Source organism: Eleutherodactylus coqui, chromosome 9 (genome assembly GCF_035609145.1).
Source record: "Eleutherodactylus coqui strain aEleCoq1 chromosome 9, aEleCoq1.hap1, whole genome shotgun sequence".
Lineage (NCBI taxonomy): Eukaryota > Metazoa > Chordata > Amphibia > Anura > Eleutherodactylidae > Eleutherodactylus > Eleutherodactylus coqui.
In genome coordinates, this window is record NC_089845.1 from 108,879,090 (window position 1) to 108,900,189 (window position 21,100).

General features: G+C 44.1%; 1 protein-coding gene across 2 annotated transcripts in view; it reads left to right on the forward strand.

Moving 5' to 3' along the window:
* The window catches only part of NSMAF (neutral sphingomyelinase activation associated factor), a 96,235-nt gene that overhangs the window by 26,368 nt on the left and 48,767 nt on the right, over positions 1-21,100 (forward strand). For both annotated transcript variants that reach the window (XM_066578297.1, XM_066578298.1), the window contains 12 exons: positions 192-250; positions 344-380; positions 1,255-1,305; positions 3,809-3,880; positions 4,866-4,913; positions 4,998-5,050; positions 7,426-7,555; positions 9,691-9,762; positions 12,020-12,128; positions 12,517-12,693; positions 18,851-18,930; positions 19,790-19,880. In XM_066578297.1, the coding sequence (XP_066434394.1) occupies positions 192-250; positions 344-380; positions 1,255-1,305; positions 3,809-3,880; positions 4,866-4,913; positions 4,998-5,050; positions 7,426-7,555; positions 9,691-9,762; positions 12,020-12,128; positions 12,517-12,693; positions 18,851-18,930; positions 19,790-19,880 (979 nt within the window). The remainder of the gene's footprint in view (positions 1-191; positions 251-343; positions 381-1,254; positions 1,306-3,808; positions 3,881-4,865; positions 4,914-4,997; positions 5,051-7,425; positions 7,556-9,690; positions 9,763-12,019; positions 12,129-12,516; positions 12,694-18,850; positions 18,931-19,789; positions 19,881-21,100) is intronic.

The following is a 21,100-nucleotide window of genomic DNA, read 5'->3' on the forward strand; positions in this document are numbered from 1 at the left end:
AATCCTGAAAACATGACCTGTTGGCGGTCCCTGAGGACTGGAGTTGGGAAACCCTGATCTAAAGTGACGGAGAGTCTGAGGTGTTGGGGTAGCAAGTTCTTGAATGGAGGTGATGCACGGGAGAAGTCCGGGGCGGTATCAGGGTATTAATGGGACATTAAGCTAATGTTTTCTTCCTCTGGTTGTTACAGATTTCATTGCGAGATTGCTCAAGAATTGAAGTGGAAGATGGTGAAGATCTCTTCAGGAAGTATGGACTTTAGTAGCTGCTTTCACTGAAATATTGCCTGTTGTTCTGTATGTAAAGAGCATGTTACATTTTTTTGCTCCTGTTTCCCTCTAGTAACACGCGGAAACAATTTTCGGTTGCCTTTAGTCAGGTAAGAATTATGTACGGACAAGGACCTTTTTTTTTTTTTTTTTTTTTTAACAAAACTTCCATCGGGGAGTGAAATAAATATGTATCCTACATCGGCCACTACTGTGATGCCCATGCAACGCACAGATAAAGTTAACAGATCATCAATTATATAGAACCCAAGATCCCTCTAACAGCAGAGCTGACTGCATTTACATGCTGCATGTTCTCAAAAACTATGGGGAACATTCCTAAAATCTTTTATGCATAAAAAAAAGTCGCCAATTGGGGATTTGCTGAAAAATTTGTAATCTTTTGAAGCCACCCGTACCACTTTTGTGTGTAAAAATAAATAAATGGTTGAGGGCCGCTCCTGACCCACGTATTTATGTAGAAGCTATGCCTGAAACTGTTATAAATTACACCAGAAATGTACGCCGCGTCAAGCCTGACATACATTTCTGTGCAGGCACACGGAGGTGCCAGGATGTGCCTAAAATATGAAGAGACGTGCAACTTCATATATTGGGTGCTTCATGTTGTGGGGAAAATCAGATTAAGACTTTCGCTTGAAATGCCGATGTTAATAAATTCCCCCTATATGTCTGTGATTGAAGGACTTCACTATTTTGGGGCATCTTCACTTTGAGCGCTTCGCTCTACATTCCTTTGTTGTTCCTCCTGGAAATCTATGAATAAAGTGACTGTGTTCCCCTTGTGGGTGGGAAGCATACAAAGTCTGATACTGTCCAATCAGTGCTGTGTAGGGCCCCTTTTTCCCCCAAATACACCAGGAGAAATGACAGCAGTGCAGCAGTTTACTCTTTCATGAAAATGCAGCTTATTCGCATTGTTCTTAGTGATGTCTGTCTTATAAATTCTTTGTGTCCTTTCAGGTTTATCTAATCAAGGAACAAAACCTTGTTGCTCCATATAAACTTCAGCGTGTAAGTAGTTGTTTTTTTTCCCTTTTTGTCCTACTTGCATATTAGGTTTTTTCTTTTCTTTTCATAGGCATGGTGTGAATTTCTCCATAGTCAATCCATCTTTGTGAATATAGCCAAAAACCATGTCATGCGTGCTTTGTTTTTTTCAGCTCAGGGGTAAAGTAGTCTGAAATCATTCGGTGTTGGTGTTCTGTCCATGAATGTGCAACAGAATATCCACATATCATAGGATGTTTACACTTATGGCCGTGTTTCCCATTTATGCTCATTGCATATACATAGATTGTTGGTAAGAGCACCATCTAGTGGTAAACATTAGTATGATCTTGCCTACTCTGTGAAGATTAATTTGGTAAGGACTCTTGATGAAATCCGTGCCATGTGATCACGAGCTGAGCACATTAGTGGGAGGGAAACTAAATTGTGAGATGACAGCCATCGCTTTGAGAAAACTCTTGATTACAAAAGTCAGATTTCAGCTGTCTGCTTCACCCCATTTACCAGATCCTAGTTGTCTAACCCAAGTATAGCTTGTGAGCAAACGTTATTTTGTAATGTTGCTCTACAGATACTATGAATATATGTACTTTAATTCTGCTCTTAGGAACTCCTAAAACTAACCACATGAAGGTTCAGAGGGAAGGCCAAAAGATGGAACATGCTGTGATTTTTCATTTTCTCAGCATTGCTGCAAGGGAAAAAAATTGCTCATGTGAATAAGTCTATTCAACAGAATAGATTTCGTATTCGTACGAGTTTTGTGCGCCTCGCAACACACTACTCATGTGAGATTCTCACTTGTTAATGTAGCCTTTTAGTAGCTTTTTAGGGGCAAAGCTAAGTAAGCTTCTGCCAACTAACATCTTGTCTTCAAGATTCCTTTAAAAAAAAAAAAAACACATTACATGGAAAAAATCCTCCCCAGGCCCAATGTCCACGGGCGGATTTGATTTGTGACATTCGCGATGGAGATCCACAAATGAAGCCGCCCATAGAGATGCATGGGTGTCCGCAAATGGATTTGAAGCATGCAGATTTGTTTTGCGGACCGTTTAGCCCAAAAAACAAATCGCAGCATGCTCCATTTTCTGCGGATTCCCGCGCTGACAGTTTCCACTTGAAATCAATGGAAGCCGTCCGATCTGCAGCTGACACTGCAGAAATGCCACAGATCCTGCAGGAAAGCAGGAGATTTGAAGACAAAAAACTGCGCTAAACATGTCCGACGGCAAGCTACGAGGACCATGGGGCAGTACAGCAAAACTAAAAGTGGTAGGGATCCGCGCGGACGCCGATGCTGGGGAAATCGGGTAAGCGGGGCTCACTGGCTGCGGCACGGGCTGGATTCCCTGCATGAAATCCGTGCGTGCCATGGACATGAAGCCTCAATCTCTTCCTTTTACAACTGGCTGCATCAGGAGCCTCTCCCCTCTGCCCTGCACTAGGGAAAAAGTGTTAAGCCCAACCTGCTGCTGAAAACTAATCTTCCATGTTCTCTGCAGGATTTCTACAAGACTGTTTGTTTTGTTTTAGTTTGCATTATTTTCTGCATCAACCTGAGACACAGTGAAGGCAACAATATTTATTTCCCAGTTTTGTCATTAATTTCTAGGTTTAGTGTTCCTATAAAATGAGCCTGAGTTATTTTCCTAGGGCAGCCCATTTTAAAGAGGGCCTGTCCTGGCATAGAATGGGTGGGGTTGGCTGCATATCTGCATTCCCCGCTGACCTGTTTTTTGTTACTCGCCTTTCTTTGCCCAGATGTGGCTATTCATAGGTCTGGTTCCTGTCAATGTGTGAAGTAGGAGGTACCCATTGCTCACTCCCAGTGGGTGGCGTTGGACCCTCATTTAAGTCCTGCATCATATATTGAGTATGAACAGTGGGGATCACCCACTTGACAAACTGATATCGGTGGAAGCCGAACCATTGAATAGCCCATCCAAGCAGAAGGAGGTAGTTAAGAAAAAATAAAAAAAGCTGAGATAGTCAATGAGGACGTGGCTGTAGAGCCATGCAGCCAGCCCCACTGATTCTATCCCATGACGGGTCCTTTAAACATTTACCAAAAACTCCCTAATCTGTTAACCTCGTGTTCTTTTGTATTCCTGATCTCAACTACAATTAAAATAAAGTTCTACATTCAGCACACCTTATATATTATGCCAAGTACTCGCATGTTTGGATTACTGCCTTTACAAGAAAGAGCAGGGCCAATGATAGAGCAAAGTAGTAGTGGGGAAATGTTTCCCTCCTTTCCCCTTCAGACAACCTTATCGGACTGTAGTTCCTTTTTCGTGGCTGCCTGTATCCTGTGAATGAAGTGTTCGTTAAAAGGGGCTTTTGCAATGTGAAGTGGCTCAAAGATAGACCAACACGTCAAATGTAGACCGTGACTGCACGAATGTGATGTCTACAAATTGTTCTTTATAAATGACAACCTGCCATGTTGATCTGTAACATGACTCAAGTCCAAATAATGCTTTTATATTCTCGTTTTCAGGGTGGAGGCTTTTTTATCTTTGAACTTGAGGACTCGAGAAAGGTGGATGATGTTGTACAGACTGCTCTCCAGGTATGATCTAAAGGGTTCCTGATCATGGTATGGTTAGTAGGCTTGGCTTTGTGAGAAAACTGCATAAGTCGTAATCATGTGGAGCATCATGTGGATAAAGATATGGGAACACCATACGAAATGCATGCCTTAGGTTACAAGGGGTTATAAATCCAATTTCAGTAGAGACTGATTGCAAGTGGGGGTAATATGACACAGATGCTGCCGGGCAGAAGTGAACATCTACAAGATTCCATTGGTCAGGGGTTTGAGCCACTCAGCTGCTGTTACCAATTGGCTTCCAAAACAACCCAGAGCAGGGCAAGAGGTGAAGTAAACACAAATTTGTTGGGCAAGCTCTCAGCCAAGCAGGGGTTCAAAGGGCAGCTCGGTGCTAATGATTAAAATCCAATGTATTTCGTATAATGTTTCTATATTTTTGTCCACCCCCTGTATATTAAAACCCAAGGACACCAGCTGTCTTGTTCCTAAAATTCTGCAGTGCATATACCTACAGAAATTTGTACTGTATCTGTAATATAACATTTGCAGTCATGCATAGAAGGATCAGTATGAACCGCAGTGTAATATTTTGATCTTTGCTGTCCACAGCTTTAACTTTTGCAGCTTAAAGAAGTTAAGCTTTACTTTTTGCATTACATGTTGAAAAGTGTATGATCCAGGCATGACAAAACATCTGTAAGCCGGCAATATATAGAATAATTCCATATAGCATGAAGGATGGGTGGGACGAACTTTATATATCAGGTGGCCCTTATGTCGGAAATCAGACATGCTTGACTGTTGCGCCCCCTTCCTGTTCAAATGGCATTGTCACCAGATTCTGCCAGCAACAATCTAGTGTGAATGCGAGAGAGACTGCGTATGTTGCTTCCCAGTTTGCAGGGATAACTGGGATAATATTCTATCCATTATGTTACAGTTCACATTGTTAGATCTGTAAGTGAATTCATGGAACCTCAAAATGTATTCCGTATTTTTGCAGCTTCAAAGAGCTTCTCGTCTAGAAAAACTTGGCGATCAGACGGCAATGGTATGTCTTTGTACTGGTCTAACTGAATAGGCTTGTTTTTCAGTTCTATATTACATTTGTTCTCTTTTCTACCTCGATCATCAGATAACGGCTATTTTACAGTCACGTTTGGCAAGGACATCATTTGATAAAAATAGGTCAGTGAAAGCGCCGTATACACACCTTCCTGTTAATATGGAAAAGAAGCCGGCGAGTCCAACCGTATTGTGCAATGTTGATTAACATGTTTGGGATAACTTCTTGTTTCTAAATGGCTGCAGAATTATTATGGAAAAAAAAGGTGCAAGCATTTATGTTCTCCTACACTTGATAAATCTGATGCTGTAACCACTTCACCTAAAAATCAGTCATTGTCGTCCGTGATTAAAGGGACACTGTCACAAAGACAACCCCATTTCAGATAGCAGTGACTACATTTCTGGATTCTCATTCTCTAGGCAGGCAGCTGGTTTAGAAGCTGGATGTTGGCTTTATAGTTAAAGGGGTTCTGACACTAAAAAAAAAATTTTACTCACCTTGCCTGGCCAGGACCGATCGCCAGGCATGTCCCTTCCAGCCGGCATCTTTTTCTGTGGCTTGTAGAAGCAGAGCAGGAGCGGTCAAAATGACCGTTTCCTGCTCTGCTCCGCCCGTCAGCCACTTCCGAGGTGAACGGACGGGCCGCCCACAGCAAGCACGTCACAAGCAGTGCTTGCTGTGGGCGGCCCGTCCGTCCTGGCTGAACTCCGAGATTCTGCATGTGCGCAGTGGAGACGCGGCCCGTCCTGACTCCTGTCAGAGGGCACCTCTCCACTGCGCATGCGCGCGATCCTGGAGCGGCGCGGCTCGTGGAGGAAGAAGCAGAAGAACAGAGCCTGCCGGGAGATGACCCCCCGATGTCAACAACAACAGGAGACAAGGTAAGTATTATGTTTTTATGCTTTAGCAGCCATTAAATCGTGGGTTCCCTGTGTCCATTAGGCAGACCAGGGAACAATGGCTGCTGAAGCATAAAAACATTATCCATGTCAGAACCCCTTTAATGTTTTCAGCAAGGGCCACTAAAGAGGAAATGTAGTAGTATTACAGCCATTCAAATGTCTACCAAAGTGAGAGCAACTGTTTGTGGTACTCTGCCGTGGGTCTTAGAGGACAGAACGGAGAATATCTCCCCGCATTCAGAGGCATGTACCATCAGACTACCTTGCACAACATGGGTAGTTACTTTTTGCTTATGAATTCTAAAACTTAAATGGATGGTTTTGGCACCATGGGCTTTATGCTTATCTCTTAATCCTACCGCCAGCTAAAAAAACACCTATGAGTACGTGTGAGCACTAATGATATAAAGTCGGTCTCTGGTAAGCTCAACTGCTTCTTTTCGAGACACTTTTTAGTAAAGGAAGTGGCTTTCTTGCAGCTACTACTGTCAGCCATATTCGCACTCATGGGGCTGTTTTTTTTTGTTTTTCTTGATACTCTTAAGAGAACCCTTCCTCTCACATTTTGACATAGTTGTTCAGGTAAGACCTGTAGCCTTTGCAAAGTCCCATAGCCTTTGCATTTATTTAGAACCTGCATTTGAAAGCAAACGGAAGTAAAGGCCCATTTGCACAGAGCAATCACCGCTCAAAAATCGCTTAAAAAGCGATCGTTTGAGCGTTCATTGTTGCATCTAAACGCGCGGCCATCATGCACTTTTCGTGCACTGCTAGCTGACCGTTAAATTCGGTCCAACCTAAAAAGCGTTGTTCAGCCTTATCAGCAGTTCTCTACGGGTAGTGCTGATAGCATTGTTTCCCATAGGAGAACAAAGGAACTGAAAGCAGATAAGAGCCTTAGGGTTATTAACTGCTTTCAGTTAAAGACTTCATTTGCACACTAAATTGCTATTAAATAGATGAGTAGCTACTTAATAGTTTATGCAAAATGATCACCGATAGCTGTCACTCAAACTGTCGTTTGAGCGATCATCGCTCTGTGTAAATGGGCCTTAAGCCCTGTGGAATTACCTGGATTTCTGCATTGATTACTAAAAAAAAAATGTGGTCTGATTTGTTACAATTGTAGAGAAACTCAAACAGTTGTCCCGTTCATGTCTTTTATTGAGCACATTGAGGAAATATCCACAGTGCAGGGAGAAAAAGTAAGTGAACAATTGCATTTAATAACCTGTAGATCCCTCTGTAGCAGCAGTCGCCTCCACCGAACGTTTCTTGTAGTCATAAATAACATTTGTAGAATATTGAGGAGAAACACTTGGACCATTCCTCACTGCAAAATATGTTTATCAGTATTTCTGGGATGCCTTGCATCTCAGTAGGATTTACTTTTTCTAGCAGCTATAGTTTAATAGATGTCTTCTGAGATGTGCATGAGAGCCAGGCTGGTTGCTGTAGTCATAGATAACAGTGTATGTTGCAGTGCAAGTTCTTTAAATACTTCTCTATGCTCATTTAGATCTAGTTAACACATAATCGGTTAGATATATAATATCGGGCACGTATGATGATTTTTCTTAAATCTATTGCAGCTTCCAGAGTGTATGTGAAATCTCAAACATGGAATGTGAAGCAGAGATGATAACGCCGCTGGTCTCTAACCCAGGCCATGTGTGCATCACAGATAAGCACCTCTATTTCCAACCTTTAAATGGATACCCAGTAAGTAAAATACTATAGTTCATTTTTTATCTTTTCAATATTTTTTTTTCTTGTAAGCAACTACTGTTACATGTATAATATAGTTTCTACAAATCAAAGTTATCCAAACACCCACAGTACAGCCTTTAAACTTTTTTTAGTCAACATAGGCTCTGTTCACATTTGCAGTTAGTTATCTGTTTTTAAGGGATCCATCTGTTTTACCGTAAACTGAAACAAACAGAAACTAAGGCTTCCATTTGAAGAGGTTACGTTTTTGTAAATATTTTTTCTTTTTAAGTTTCTTGTTCCTTTTGAGCATGTTCAGAAAAATCTGAAGGATTGAATGGAATCCTGAATGCAGATGTGAACAGAGCCTTAGCAAGGAAGTTAAATATAAGTATTGATGACCTACCCTCGTGATAGATCATCAGTTGCTGATTGGCTGTTGGAAGTTGCCACAGTGGTAAAGCTTGTCCATACGCAGCACAATCACATACATTGCAGGTGCCTCTTCAGGCAGCTGATCAGCCAGGTCTTTAGCAGTGGACCCCCATCGGTTATCAGTAGTTTAGTCCCAGAAGACCCCTTTAAAGCACCCCAGAATTCCAGTACTAAAATTCTTTCTCCCTTCAGGCATCTTATAGATTTCTGCATTTAACATGCCCCTGTCACACAATAATGACACTTTATGTTCTATAGCAAACCCTTCAACTAGTACAATGTAACTCTAATTTAAAAAATAAATACTGGGTACTATCATTTGAATATATTTACATTGAAGTAGACAGCAACCAACGTACCACATAGACTATTGTCAGTGACTTCAGTTGCACACACAATTGTACTTTACATTTTTGTCATAAGACATCGAAGAATTAAAGGGGTTGTCCCGTGCCGAAACGGGTTTTTTTTTTTTTTCAATAGCCCCCCCCGTTCGGCGCGAGACAAACCCGATGCAGGGGTGTAAAAAAAAAAACGTCCGGTACTTACCCGAATCCCGGCGCTGCTGCGACTTCGTACTTACCTTGCGAAGATGGCCGCCGGGATCCTCACCCTCGGTGGACCGCAGGTCTTCTGTGCGGTCCATTGCCGATTCCAGCCTCCTGATTGGCTGGAATCGGCACACGTGACGGGGCGGAGCTACGAGGAGCCGCTCTCCGGCACGAGCGGCCCCATTCAGAAGAAAGAAGACCAGACTGCGCAAGCACGTCTAATCGGGCGATTAGACGCTGAAATTAGACGGCACCATGGAGACGAGGACGCCAGCAACGGAACAGGTAAGTGAATAACTTCTGTATGGCTCATAATTAATGCACAATGTACATTACAAAGTGCATTAATATGGCCATACAGAAGTGTATAGACCCACTTGCTTTCGCGGGACAACCCCTTTAAGTCGCTGTGATTCCCAAAACCTTGATCCCTCATGATGCACTTATTTCCCACTTGCCCCAAATCTCCCCTAACTAGTGTCATGGGTTGCAGTGATTTGGGGATTCTCCCGTCTCTAGTTCATGACAACCTCACCACCTACTCAGAGCAGTGTCATACTCTGCCCCAACCCATATACAGTATAAGGAAATAGTTCACCTGTAAGGTGTAACAGGATCCACCAGATGGCGTAGGCCTTATTAGCTAGAGTGACGAAGCTTTACACCAATGCACCATTGAGGCGGATATGAACTGGATTTGTACCTAGAACCTCATTTACTTAGACAGCCGAACGATGGATTTTAAGCTGACTGAAAGACAACGATGAGCGAATATTTAACGAAAATTGTACAAGATAGGGACAACGATTATCGCTTTAACGAGGGCTTTTGAGCGAATTTCAAGCGATAATCGTTGTGTTTAAATTGGCCTTTCTGCAATTCAGAAATGTCAAGGTTTAATCTTTATCGTTCACAAGGAATAGATGTAGACACATCCCACTGTAACTGATGTAAGGGCCTCCTTGGCTGTACCACATAGGTAGGATGCCCATTTCCTATGGTAATACACAGTAGTTCTATAGTAAAACTTCGAACAATATTGCATTGCTGTGTATTTGTTCTTGCACTGTTATACCAAACCTGTAAGACTTTAGTAAAGCATATGGGCCAAATTTAAGTTGTGGTTTTTTTTCAATATTTTTTTTTTTTTTTTTTTAATAGAAACCTGTAGTTCATATTAGCCTGGCGGACATTCGTCGAATATATAAAAGGAGACACATGCTGATGCCTCTGGTAAGACAAGTGATAATTGGTGATAAAATAATTTATATCATTGGACATCTAGACTCTAATGACAATTGGGCCATTATGTACATATTCCTAAGCAGAAACATTGTGAAATATAGGGACGTTGAGGTGTGTGCTTATGTATAATATAGAATTTTTAAAAAATGTTTAAATCTTTTTTTTTTGCAATAACCGTACAGTTAAGACCAGACCACAGCCAGTTGTCTGAAATGCTACTGAAGTACTGTCAATACTTGGCATAGGATTGAATAAACACTTTTTTTCCTTTTGACATATTATAGAGTGTGTAAAGTCTGGACATCGGAGCTATACAGGAAAATCTTAATGTTTGACGAGATCTGACACTGATTGGAAAGGGTTAATGAGATGGTTTTATACATTCTCCTAGTTTTTGATAGTCTCACAGCGGTCTTTACTTTTGTAGAAGTTCTAAGGGCTCATGCCAATGAATGTTGTGGGATACGCCCATGGACTTACACCGCGGGAGTACCACGTTTAAAAACACGATAGTGCCTGCGAGTGATCGCAGATTTTGGCGGTCTCCATTAATATGCTAAATAAAGCATAAATCCGCGGCAAATAGAACATGCTGCGATTTATTTCCCGCCGCGGAAATCCGCAGCGGAATTCTGCAAGTGAGCATTGGCAGGCAGAAAGCTATTAGGTTCAATCCCTAAGAGATCTGAAATCTTAGGATCCTTGAGCAGTTTTGGTGCACTCATTATTACCCCATATTACTATGTCTAATTCAGCAAATACATTACCTAAATAACACCTTCCATGGATTTTTACACCGTGGAGGAACAAGCTGGCTCTATTGGACACTTTTAAGATTGTCTTGTCCCACTAGATACTTTAGAGGGGCACTAAGTTTTCAGACAACTTCTGCTCACTTACTAGCCTGTGTTGGCCTCATCATTTCTGTAATATGCATATATTAAACATGTTGCTTTCCGACTATAAATCTCATCACATTAGAAGTCTTCCTACCAGTTTCTCTGCAATCCACTGTCTGTCATTAGGTACAGAGCTTCTGTAGTATCAAGGACACAGGGACATTTCCTTGGCAATAGGGGGAGGAGCCCTGTGTAACCTGACTGCTTTATAGCCAATAAGGGTGCTGTGCATCAATATTAGCCTGGCTTAGAGAGAATAGTTAGTGAGTGGGGCACTTAAGAATTTCTCTAACTAGAAAGCCATGGAGGAAACCTTGATGGACAGTGGTTGCAGCAATAATAATAATAATCTTTATATAGCGCCAACATATTCTGCAGTACTTACAAAGACAGAGGAATACGGAAAGACAAAAATACAAAACCCATGGGTGAGGGTCCTGCTCCAACCAGCTTACATACTACAAATAATAGGGTGATACAGAAGGTAAAGGGGCTGAAGATGGGCACAGTATAGCCTTTTTAATATTGGTTCATTTTATAAGGCTTTTCTTTGTCCACATTTAACCTACTAACATAATATGGTGTGAAAGCAGAATTTTTATTTTTATTTTTTTTTTTAAGTGCAGGTTTTCATTCCGCAAACCAATCCCTGATTGATGCCCATTATCTGCTTTCACACTCTTGGTAATGGATAGGGAAAGATTCAGCTTTCTTGGCAGCTTCTTAGCAGCTGTTTTATGACAATCTGAGTTGGCTGGGCCAAAAGTAGAACATTGACCTGATTTTCCATAACCTGCCACCGTAGACGCTTCAAAGTGGATCACGCCTGTTGTACAGGGAAATCTTCCGATAAGTGTATGTTAGAAAACGGTGATGATCCTGCACTTTGACTGAATTTGGTATGCTTTTACTATTAACTAGAGATGAGCGAGCGTACTCGTTAAGGCAAATTACTCGAGCGAGTGTCGCCATTTTCGAGTACATGCCTGCTTGCCTGAAAAGATTCATGGGCCAGCGGGGGTGAGCGGTGAGTTGCGGGAGTGATCAGGGGGCAGTGGGGGGGGGGAGATCCCCTGCCTTCCCCCCCCCCCCCCCCCCCCCGCCCCCCGCCAGCCCTTGAATCTTTTTGGGCAAGCATGCATGTACTTGAAAATGGCGATACTCACTCGAGTAATTCGCTTATCGAGTACGCTCGCTCATCTCTTCTATTAACCATTTTGCTTCTTCTGCTGCTGTTCTCAGTGATGTAAGGACACTGTGTTAGTTATGTTGTGTAATTAGTGCAGCAGACGATGTAATACTATCTGTCCTGGCATTTATTTTAATGCCCCTTTTTTTCCCCTTAGGGACTGGAAGTATTTTGCACGGAGAATGACCCATGCTCGGATATTTACCTTAAGTTTTACAACCCTAAGGATCGCGATGGAATGTACTACTATATTGCTGCTTATCTAGGTTGGATTTTAGTTGCTGCTATTCTAAATTTTCCACAATTGGTGTGTGCATTCGTTTATATAATGTATATGTTGTGCTGCGGTCCACTAACCACATACATCACAACCAGCTGCTGTTTTCTAGTCACTGTTGCCGATGACTGTTCACATCACGCACTACGATATGAAGCACCTTAGTTTTATTAAGGCTGTACATTACTCAATCCATGCCAATTTTGCTTTATGGGACCTGAACATTGCATGCACGTGTGTTTGTTTGTTTTTTCCTCCTTTCCTTCAGTGTGTTTCATATTATAGATTTGTTTTATATGATGATGTTTTTACTTTCTATATAAAACCTGTCAATAGAGATGACATTGAGACTAATAGTTGTCTCCCGTTTCCTACAGAGAATCACGTGACGGAGCATACGGCAGACAGCTACATGCTTCAGTGGCAGATGGGCCAAATATCCAATTACCAGTATCTTTTACATCTCAATAACCTGGCTGATCGGAGCTGCAATGACCTTTCCCAGTATCCTGTATTTCCATGGATTGTTGCAGACTACACTAGTTCTCAATTGGGTAGAACTACTTTATTCTCATCATTTAACTCTTAAGTCTTTGAAGGCCTTGTCTACTTTTGGATCCCCACCCACTCCACAAACGCAGTACAAATCGCACTTTTTTACCATACATTTTTCCTGATGTTTCCAGAAGCAAAACCAAAAGTCGTTTAGTTGCTGGTATATTTTGTAGACAGTGACTAGTGTTTTGGAACATCTTCAAGTCCACCAATATGTCATCTACTATATAGAGTGGGTCACAGGAAACTAGCCCTCCTCTGATCCCAGCACCACACTCTTATGAAGACGGTCTAAAAGAAAATGTCTTTAAACATGGCAACCAATCACAGTGCAGCTTTCATTTCTTATAGTGCTGAGGTAACAAGAAAGCTGTGCTGTGATTTGTTATGATGGGCCACCAAGACAGATTTACTTTTAGACAGTTTACATAAGAGTGTGGTACAGGGCATCTCTTCTGTGGCTCATGCTGTATTTTCCTCTAAGGGTGTCACTTAGACTCCTAAGTGGGAAGACTGCCTAGTTATGTACCAATATCCAACCTATTTCTGCATATTTAGGCTGATTTGCCGTTTAGATGGGTCCAGGAGATGTGAAATGTCAGCATTTGATTTCACTTAACTTTCCCTTCGTCATCATGACAGCATACACTTGGAGGTTGCTCACCTGCTGACCTGATGGGACAGGAAAAGGCAGAGCATAAAAGAAACCTCCCCTCCACCAAACACCAGTGTTTTTCCTGTCCCTTCAGGACAGCAGCGGCAGAGCTCCAGCGATGCTGTCCCATGCTGGGGGTTCCAGGGCTTACCGGTGAGCGGCGGCATCTCTCCTGGCAGCCCCGGCGCCCCAGTGGGAAGTACCTCATCTGGGAGCTTACCGGGGACTGCGTGGGCCTGGGTCCAAATACGGGCTTTCCGGCACCACTGCGGCCGTTATTTCGGCGGCGGCCGCCATCTCTGGGTCCAGGGCCGAGCAGCAGCGTTCCTCAAGGGGGCGTGGCCTCAGCGGAGCTCCGGGAGTGACGCGGTGACGTCAGACGCTCCGCAAAGGGGGCGTGGCCTAGCGTGAAAGTGGGTGTGGCTTAGCGCGGCTGGCGCCGGATTCAAATTTTTAAAGCTCCTCCACACCAGGGAAGCAGCTGGTGTTTCTTCACGCCGGGAATTGATCCTAAGTACAGGAGTTGATCCCACGAGCAAGCGCAGGATGTCGGCCAGAGAGGACCCAGAGAATCTCCAAACTGTAAGTGGTCCAGTGGGCCAACCTACAGACACCTGCACTACATACACTTCCTTACTAACAGAGTTCTCCCTCGTCATTTCAGGACAGGGATACTCAAAAACCTAGGGAGGCTAGGAGGAGGAGTAAAAAGTGTCCAGTGTGCTTGGCCAAACTCGACGACTCCTATACCAAAACATTATGTGCCCTTTGTTCTGCAAAAATTCTGCAGGAGGAAAAATCTTCCCTCATGTCCGAAATTCAGTCGGTCGTCCGGGAAGAAGTTCAGTCCTCCCCTCTCGGACCTCCAACCTGGGCCCTCAGGGGTTACACGAAGGTCTGCTCCGGCTGTGTCAGAGTCCGACTCTGACATGGCGGAAGATTTGGAGTATAATAATCTGGGGGAAGTGTTGCAGGAGGAGAAAAAGTACCTTTTTTCCACCGCTGACATGGATCAACTTTTAAAAGCTGTACGTAGAACCATGCAGGTGGAGGAAGATGTGCAGCAACCCCGCATGGCGCAAGACGATATGTTTTGCGGGATTGCTTCCACAACGGAAATCTTCGTTTCCTGTAAATGCCACACTCAAACAACTAATCCTGAACGAGTGGCTTTGTGTGGATCAGACTCCGCTAATCCCTAGGGAATTCAAGGAGCGCCTTTTATTTGCGGGAGACGAGGTGGCGTTTCTGGACGAAATGCCGAAAGTAGATGCGGCTATCGCTATGGTGTCCAGGAAGTCGGGATTACCATTTGAAGATATGTCCCACTTAAAGGACTCCTTGGATAATAAAGTGGACATGACCATGCGCAAGGCCTGGTCCACGTCCAGCCTTATTATAAAATCCAATATCGCGGCCACTTCTGTGGCTCGCTCCATGGCGGTCTGGCTGGATCAGCTTGTGTCCCTAATCGACCAAAAAGCCTCCAGGGAAGAGTTGGCGAGCGGCATCCCTCTGCTACAGATGGCAACGGGGTTTCTGGCGGATGCCTCTATGGAAACGGTCCGCTTCGGAGCTCGCACGGCAGCCCTATCCAACACCGCCAGAAGGGCAGTCTGGGTAAAGGAGTGGTCGGGGGACTTAACATCCAAAAACAAGCTGTGTGCCCTACCCTTTCGGGGTGCACGCATTTTTGGACCGGACCTGGATCGCCTGCTGGAAAAAGCAGCTGACAAGAACCAGGGACTGCCAGCCATCAGACCGCCCAAAAGACCCTTCACTCCACGTCCCTCGTCTACATACGCTGGGAAAGGGAAGACCGGAAGATGGTCTTATCCGAAGGGTGGAAGGGGTAAGACTCTTATTATCGTCCCTCAGCCCGCATCTTCGTGCCCGGGGGGGCGGTAGACTGGCTCGTTTTGCCACTAGTTGGCGTAATATAACGACTAACGAGTGGGTGCTACACCTGGTGGCGGAGGGGTACAAGATCGAACTAGAATCTCGCCCCCCTGACAGATTTATTGTAACCCCAATACAGTCTCCAGCCCTAGAGCAGGCCCTGTTGAGAGGTGTACAGAACCTGCTGGATCTCGGCGCGGTTATCCCCGTCCCCAAAAAGGAACAGGGCAAGGGATTTTATTCCCCCCTTTTCTGGTTCCCAAGCCAGATGGCTCCCACCGCACAATAATTAACCTCAAAGAATTGAATAAATTCATTGAGTATAGAAAATTTAAAATGGAGACTATCAGAACTGCAACTCCCCTAATTGCCAGGGATAATGTAATGGCTACAATTGACCTAAAGGATGCTTACTTTCACATCCCTATTTACACCAACGCGCAAAAGTTCCTGAGGTTTGCGCTGAGAATGGAAGGGGAAATCTGTCACTTTCAGTTTATTTGCCTCCCATTTGGAATTTCCTCCGCTCCGCGAATTTTTTCCAAGGTGGTGATAGAAATGGTTGCCTTTTTGCGCAATCGTGGGATTATTATCGTCCCCTACTTGGACGACTTCCTGTTGGTGGCAGACTCCCCGACTGTTCTGAGGTCACACTTGGGTTCCACACTTCAACTGTTTAAGGACCTGGGTTGGATTATTAATGATCTAAAGTCCAACATGGAACCAGAAACCAGGAAAAAATTCCTGGGAGTCATTCTGGATTCCAGTCTCCAAAATTCATCCCTTCCTCCTCTAAGGAAACAGCTTATTTTAGAGGAATGTTCCACTCTCTATAAAAAATCTAGAGTAACAGTAAGAGACGCAATGCGGATCCTGGGGCTAATGGCTTCGTGTATTGGCGTGGTTCCCTGGGCTCAGTACCATAGTCGCGGTCTCCAGTCACTAATCCTTCAGAATTGGGACAAGTTACAGTCCTCACTCGACCAGACAATCGAGAGATCTGGTTCGTCTAATTTTAGAGAACTTAATGCGGTGTGGAAATCCCTACGTAGCCTGCAGTCGCTCTTAGGGATGAAGCATGTGAGGATCTTTTCAGATAATATGACGACAGTGTCACTCATTCGCCACCAGGGTACCACCAGGAATCCTCTACTGCAGCAGTTGGCGGGAAGGATCCTTCAGTGGGCGGAACTCACAACCAAGTCACTGTCGGCCTTTCACATAAAAGGAGCCGAGAATTCAGCCGCGGACTTTCTAAGCAGGAAGAAAGTGGACCCAGGAGAGTGGGAACTCCATCCCGAGGTGTTCAGCCTGCTCGTGACGAAATGGGGGGTACCGGAAATAGACCTATTTGCGTCAAGCGCAAATACCAAGTGCCGGCTTTTCTTTTCCCGAGGCGCGGAGAAACAGGCCTTGGGCACGGACACTTTCTCTCACCCCTGGGTTTGGGACTTGGCGTACGCTTTTCCCCCTTTACCATTAATTCCGCTCCTACTAAGGAAATTACTGCGGCCAAGCATGTCAGTAATTCTGGTAGCACCTTATTGGCCCAAAAGACCTTGGTTTCCCCTCCTGAGATCTCTGTCAGTAGGAGAGCCTTTCCACCTTCCACCAAGACCCGACCTATTGCTGCAGGGCCCTCTTCTTTACCCGGAGGTTCACAAGTTCAGGCTTACGGCCTGGATCTTGAACGGGTAAAATTCTTGGGGAAGGGTCTTTCTCCTAACGTAATTTCCACTATTAGCGAGAGCCTTAAACCCTCGACAAAAAAGATCTATTCCAAAGTCTCGGGAAAATTCTCAGAATGGATAGGCCAGGACATCCAGCAGTTAGATCAGCCAGACATCCGTAAAATCCTAGATTTTCTCCAGGCGGGCCTGGATAAAGGGTTGAGTCCGAATTCCCTCAAAGTCCAAGTTGCGGCTTTGGGGGCATTTTTTGATCTCGCGCTTGCGGAGCACAGGTGGATTAGGAGATTTCTTAGAGGGGCAAGTAGATTGCATCCATTTACAAGGCTTACGGCACCCCCCTGGGATCTGACCATAGTCCTTCAGGCCTTCTGCGATCCCCCTTTTGAACCTATTAGAGATCTATCCATCGCCTTGCTGACGTATAAGGTAGCCCTCCTTGTGGCAGTCACGTCGGCCAGACGTGTGGGTGAAATCCAGGCCCTCTCACGAAGGGCCCCATATATGACTATTCACCCAGACAAAATAGTATTTTCTTTAGACCCGTCCTTTCAGCCTAAAGTCTTGTCAGATTTCCACAGAGGCCAGCCAATAGTTATTCCAGCCTTCTGCCAAAATTTCAAAAACGAAAAGGAGCAGAAGCTCCATAATCTAGATGTCAAAAGAGCTGTACTAGCGTACCTTGAGGCAACGGAAAGTTTCAGAAAGACCGATAAACTTTTCGTTCAATTTCAGGGGCAGGCCAAAGGAAGGGCTGCTTCTAAAGATGTGATCGCCCGGTGGCTCAGGAGAGCGGTCCAGGAAGCTTACAAGGCCAAGGGCATCCCTCCTCCAGAAGAATTGAAGGCCCACTCGACGAGAGCGGTGGCATCTTCTTGGGCAGAAAGAGCGCACGCGTCAATCGAGCAGATTTGTAACGCAGCCACGTGGACTTCTGGCCATACTTTTATTAAACATTACAGGCTGGACTTTAAATGTAGTCAGGACGCAGCCTTCGGTAGGAAGGTGCTCCAAGCGGTAATCCCTCCCTAAAAAAGCCCATGCCAGTTATTTGGTATTCCTCCAAGTGTATGCTGTCATGATGCCGAAGGGAAAACGGGAATTTTTCTTACCGATAATTCCCTTTCTTGAAGGCATCATGACAGCATACGGGCTTTCCCCCCCCCCCCCCTACCGACACGGTTACCCTTGTTTGTCCAACACATGAGGTAATGTGTATGCTTATGTTTCTTTGTCTGAGGTGTGTGATGTCAATAAAAACACACCTTCTGCTTAAGTATTCTGTCACTGTGGTTATTTGGAACACACTGGTGTTTGGTGGAGGGGAGGTTTCTTTTATGCTCTGCCTTTTCCTGTCCCATCAGGTCAGCAGGTGAGCAACCTCCAGCGTATGCTGTCATGATGCCTTCAAGAAAGGGAATTATCGGTAAGAAAAATTCCCGTTTTTCTAGAACAGTTGTAACTAACAAGGGAAGAGTAAAACTTTTAACCACTTGGTGACTCAAGGACATATATAGTTTTTTTTTTTTTAGTTAGTTCACAAATATATATTACTTTGCTGGGAAAAGTTGCCGTCACCTACCAGGGAAATGTTGTATAAATGGATGGCTGAAAATCTCCGATAATGCAAGCTACTGTTGATCTGCTTGCACTCTGGTTCTTAGTCCTGCTCTGATTGAGCGATCCCAATTTTGACGTTCGTGCACTCCTTTTTAAATTGTTTACATTATGTATTTATGCATGACCTGTACAAAATTGAGTCATTCATATGGAAAAGAATCACATGGTGTACTGCAACCATTTTCAGGTTTTATGTAGAATATTGGCCATGATTAGGAGTAAATGCAGTAGCAGTCAGCACTGCACATTGAGGAGGACTCCTCTCTAATGATGTATTTTGTTCCCTTTTTAAAGATTTAATCAATCCTAAAACCTTCCGAGATTTGAGAAAACCAGTGGGTGCTCTAAATAAAGACAGGCTTGCAAGGTTACTGGTATGTATATATTGAACCACTTATACACATTGGTTGATGAGAAGCAACCCATGTGGTTTATTGCCGGATATGTTTGTTTTCATTGGTTGATCAGTGCTACATTTTGAACAAAGCTGTTTACTTTCTTACTATGTATGCTGTCATTCTATGACTCTTACGTCTTGAGTGTCTTTTACTTAGGCCAATGATTGCTGAAACATTATTTCAAAATAGTGTTTATTCCCAATCGCTGCTTAGAATAACTGCCTCTATGTGAGCACAATACCATTATATATGCATTTGTGTATTTATCTCAGTGCAGTAGACCATTTCATCCTATATTGAAGTAAAATGTTCAGTAGGGAATGAAAGCATAACCACCTCACATAGGAGTATATAGCATTATTGAGCAGTATACATGTAAATAAATAGCAGCAGATAACTTGTCATTAGCTCCTGCAACACGTCTTTGTGTGTTTTTTCTTTTTTTTGCCCCCCTCCCACTTCTTGCCTCCCTCCTCCACATTGTCCCATCTACAATCAGACACTTAGCAGCAGGCAGTGGCCAGCCCCTGAGTTAATTTTTTTTTTCTCCCATCACAAAAACCTCATTTTAGTTTTATCACATTGGCTATCCTATAAACATAAGTTGTTTGAAAGGTTAGTGACCATTTAAGGTAGTCAATATATATATATGCAGGTCAAGCAGTGTAGCTTTTCCATTGCTCTTGTACATTACAGACATAAAGCCTAGCATCTAAACTAGTCGGGAATCAAATACAAATTCTTCTTTATTACCTTTTTAAACATAACGTTTTGGTGAGTTTCTGATGTATAGTGAACTTTATGAAATTTTGTATTTTCTATGATTGTTTAACAGAAGCGGTATCCTGAAATGCCAGAGCCAAAATTTATATACGGAAGTCATTATTCCTCACCAGGATATGTTCTCTTCTACTTGGTTAGAGTCGGTAAGGCACAATCCTTTTTTATTTTTATTTTTTGCAGAATGGGTGATGATCTACCAGTAATCTTTAATCTGAAATGGCTATATGGTAAACTTCAAGTGTTTAGTGAAGTAACTTGCTGTCGGTGTGAGGTTTTTATTTTTTTTTGAAGTGCCAAATCTAGTTTTTCTCGTCTGTGTTATTGGGGGACATAGGAAGGCCATGGGTATAGCTCCTGTCACTAGCAGACGACACTAATTAAAGAGAGAGTTAGTCCCTCCTACCAGCTATACCCCTTCTGCAGCCACCAAGCTAAATCCGTTTTAGCTTTGTGTCCGTATGAGGCAGATCTCCTGCTCTGCAGGTCTTCTGTCCTTTTTCTTAATTTAGTTTCTCATTTTTCCTTTCTTCCCCTCTAGCTGAGCTAATTTCCCTGATTGTTTTTAAGTGGGGAGGGCAAACATTGCTGCATGAGACACACTGTTACTCCTTCCTCTAAGAAGTGGAGCAGAGCAGCACTGCGGTTCCTGCTCTCTTCTCCCATTCCTTACCACTATTTGTCGCTGAGCAGGTGACCCTGCTGGTGCCCCGGAGGAGCTGAAGAGAAGGGGATGAAGATGAGAGGACTTAACAGGATGAGTTAAATATGGCACAATTGCCCCTCTCTTCCACGCTTTTGTTACCTCTCGGCACTCCTTCAGTGTCGTCCTACTCATCCTCTTCTCTCAGCCACAGTCCACAGATAACTTCTGGGTTCTCCTTCCCGATGTTCTTTACCATTCCTTGCCTCCCTGCACGGCTGCCCACTGTGGCAACGCTTCTCGCCTTTCGTAGCCTGCGATCCTTTTAGCCTTGCTGGCGCCCAACTGTCTCTTCGTAATGATGCTATCCCAGCTGAACTGTGCTCCCAACACCTCTTCTGGCCCAGTGCTTCTAATTTAGGCCCTTGCTTCTAGGTCTTTACAACCTGTGGTCCGAAGTCAGTACTTCCTTCATGCTCGTGGTCCCAGCTGTGGATCGGTGTGCTGATGCGGGGAAGCCTCCCTCCTGTGGGTCGGCGCTTCTGATCGAGTCCCCAGATTTTAGGCCTATACAGACTACTGTGCGAGATGGGACTTCTGGTTGGCGTGAGGCTGGGGGACGGGACTTCCTCTCTCCAGCGGTGTATTGCTATAGGCCGTTTACAACCTCTGGCCCCGCCTCATTTCCAGCCTCGGACTTTTACTTGCGGCTAATCTCCTCCA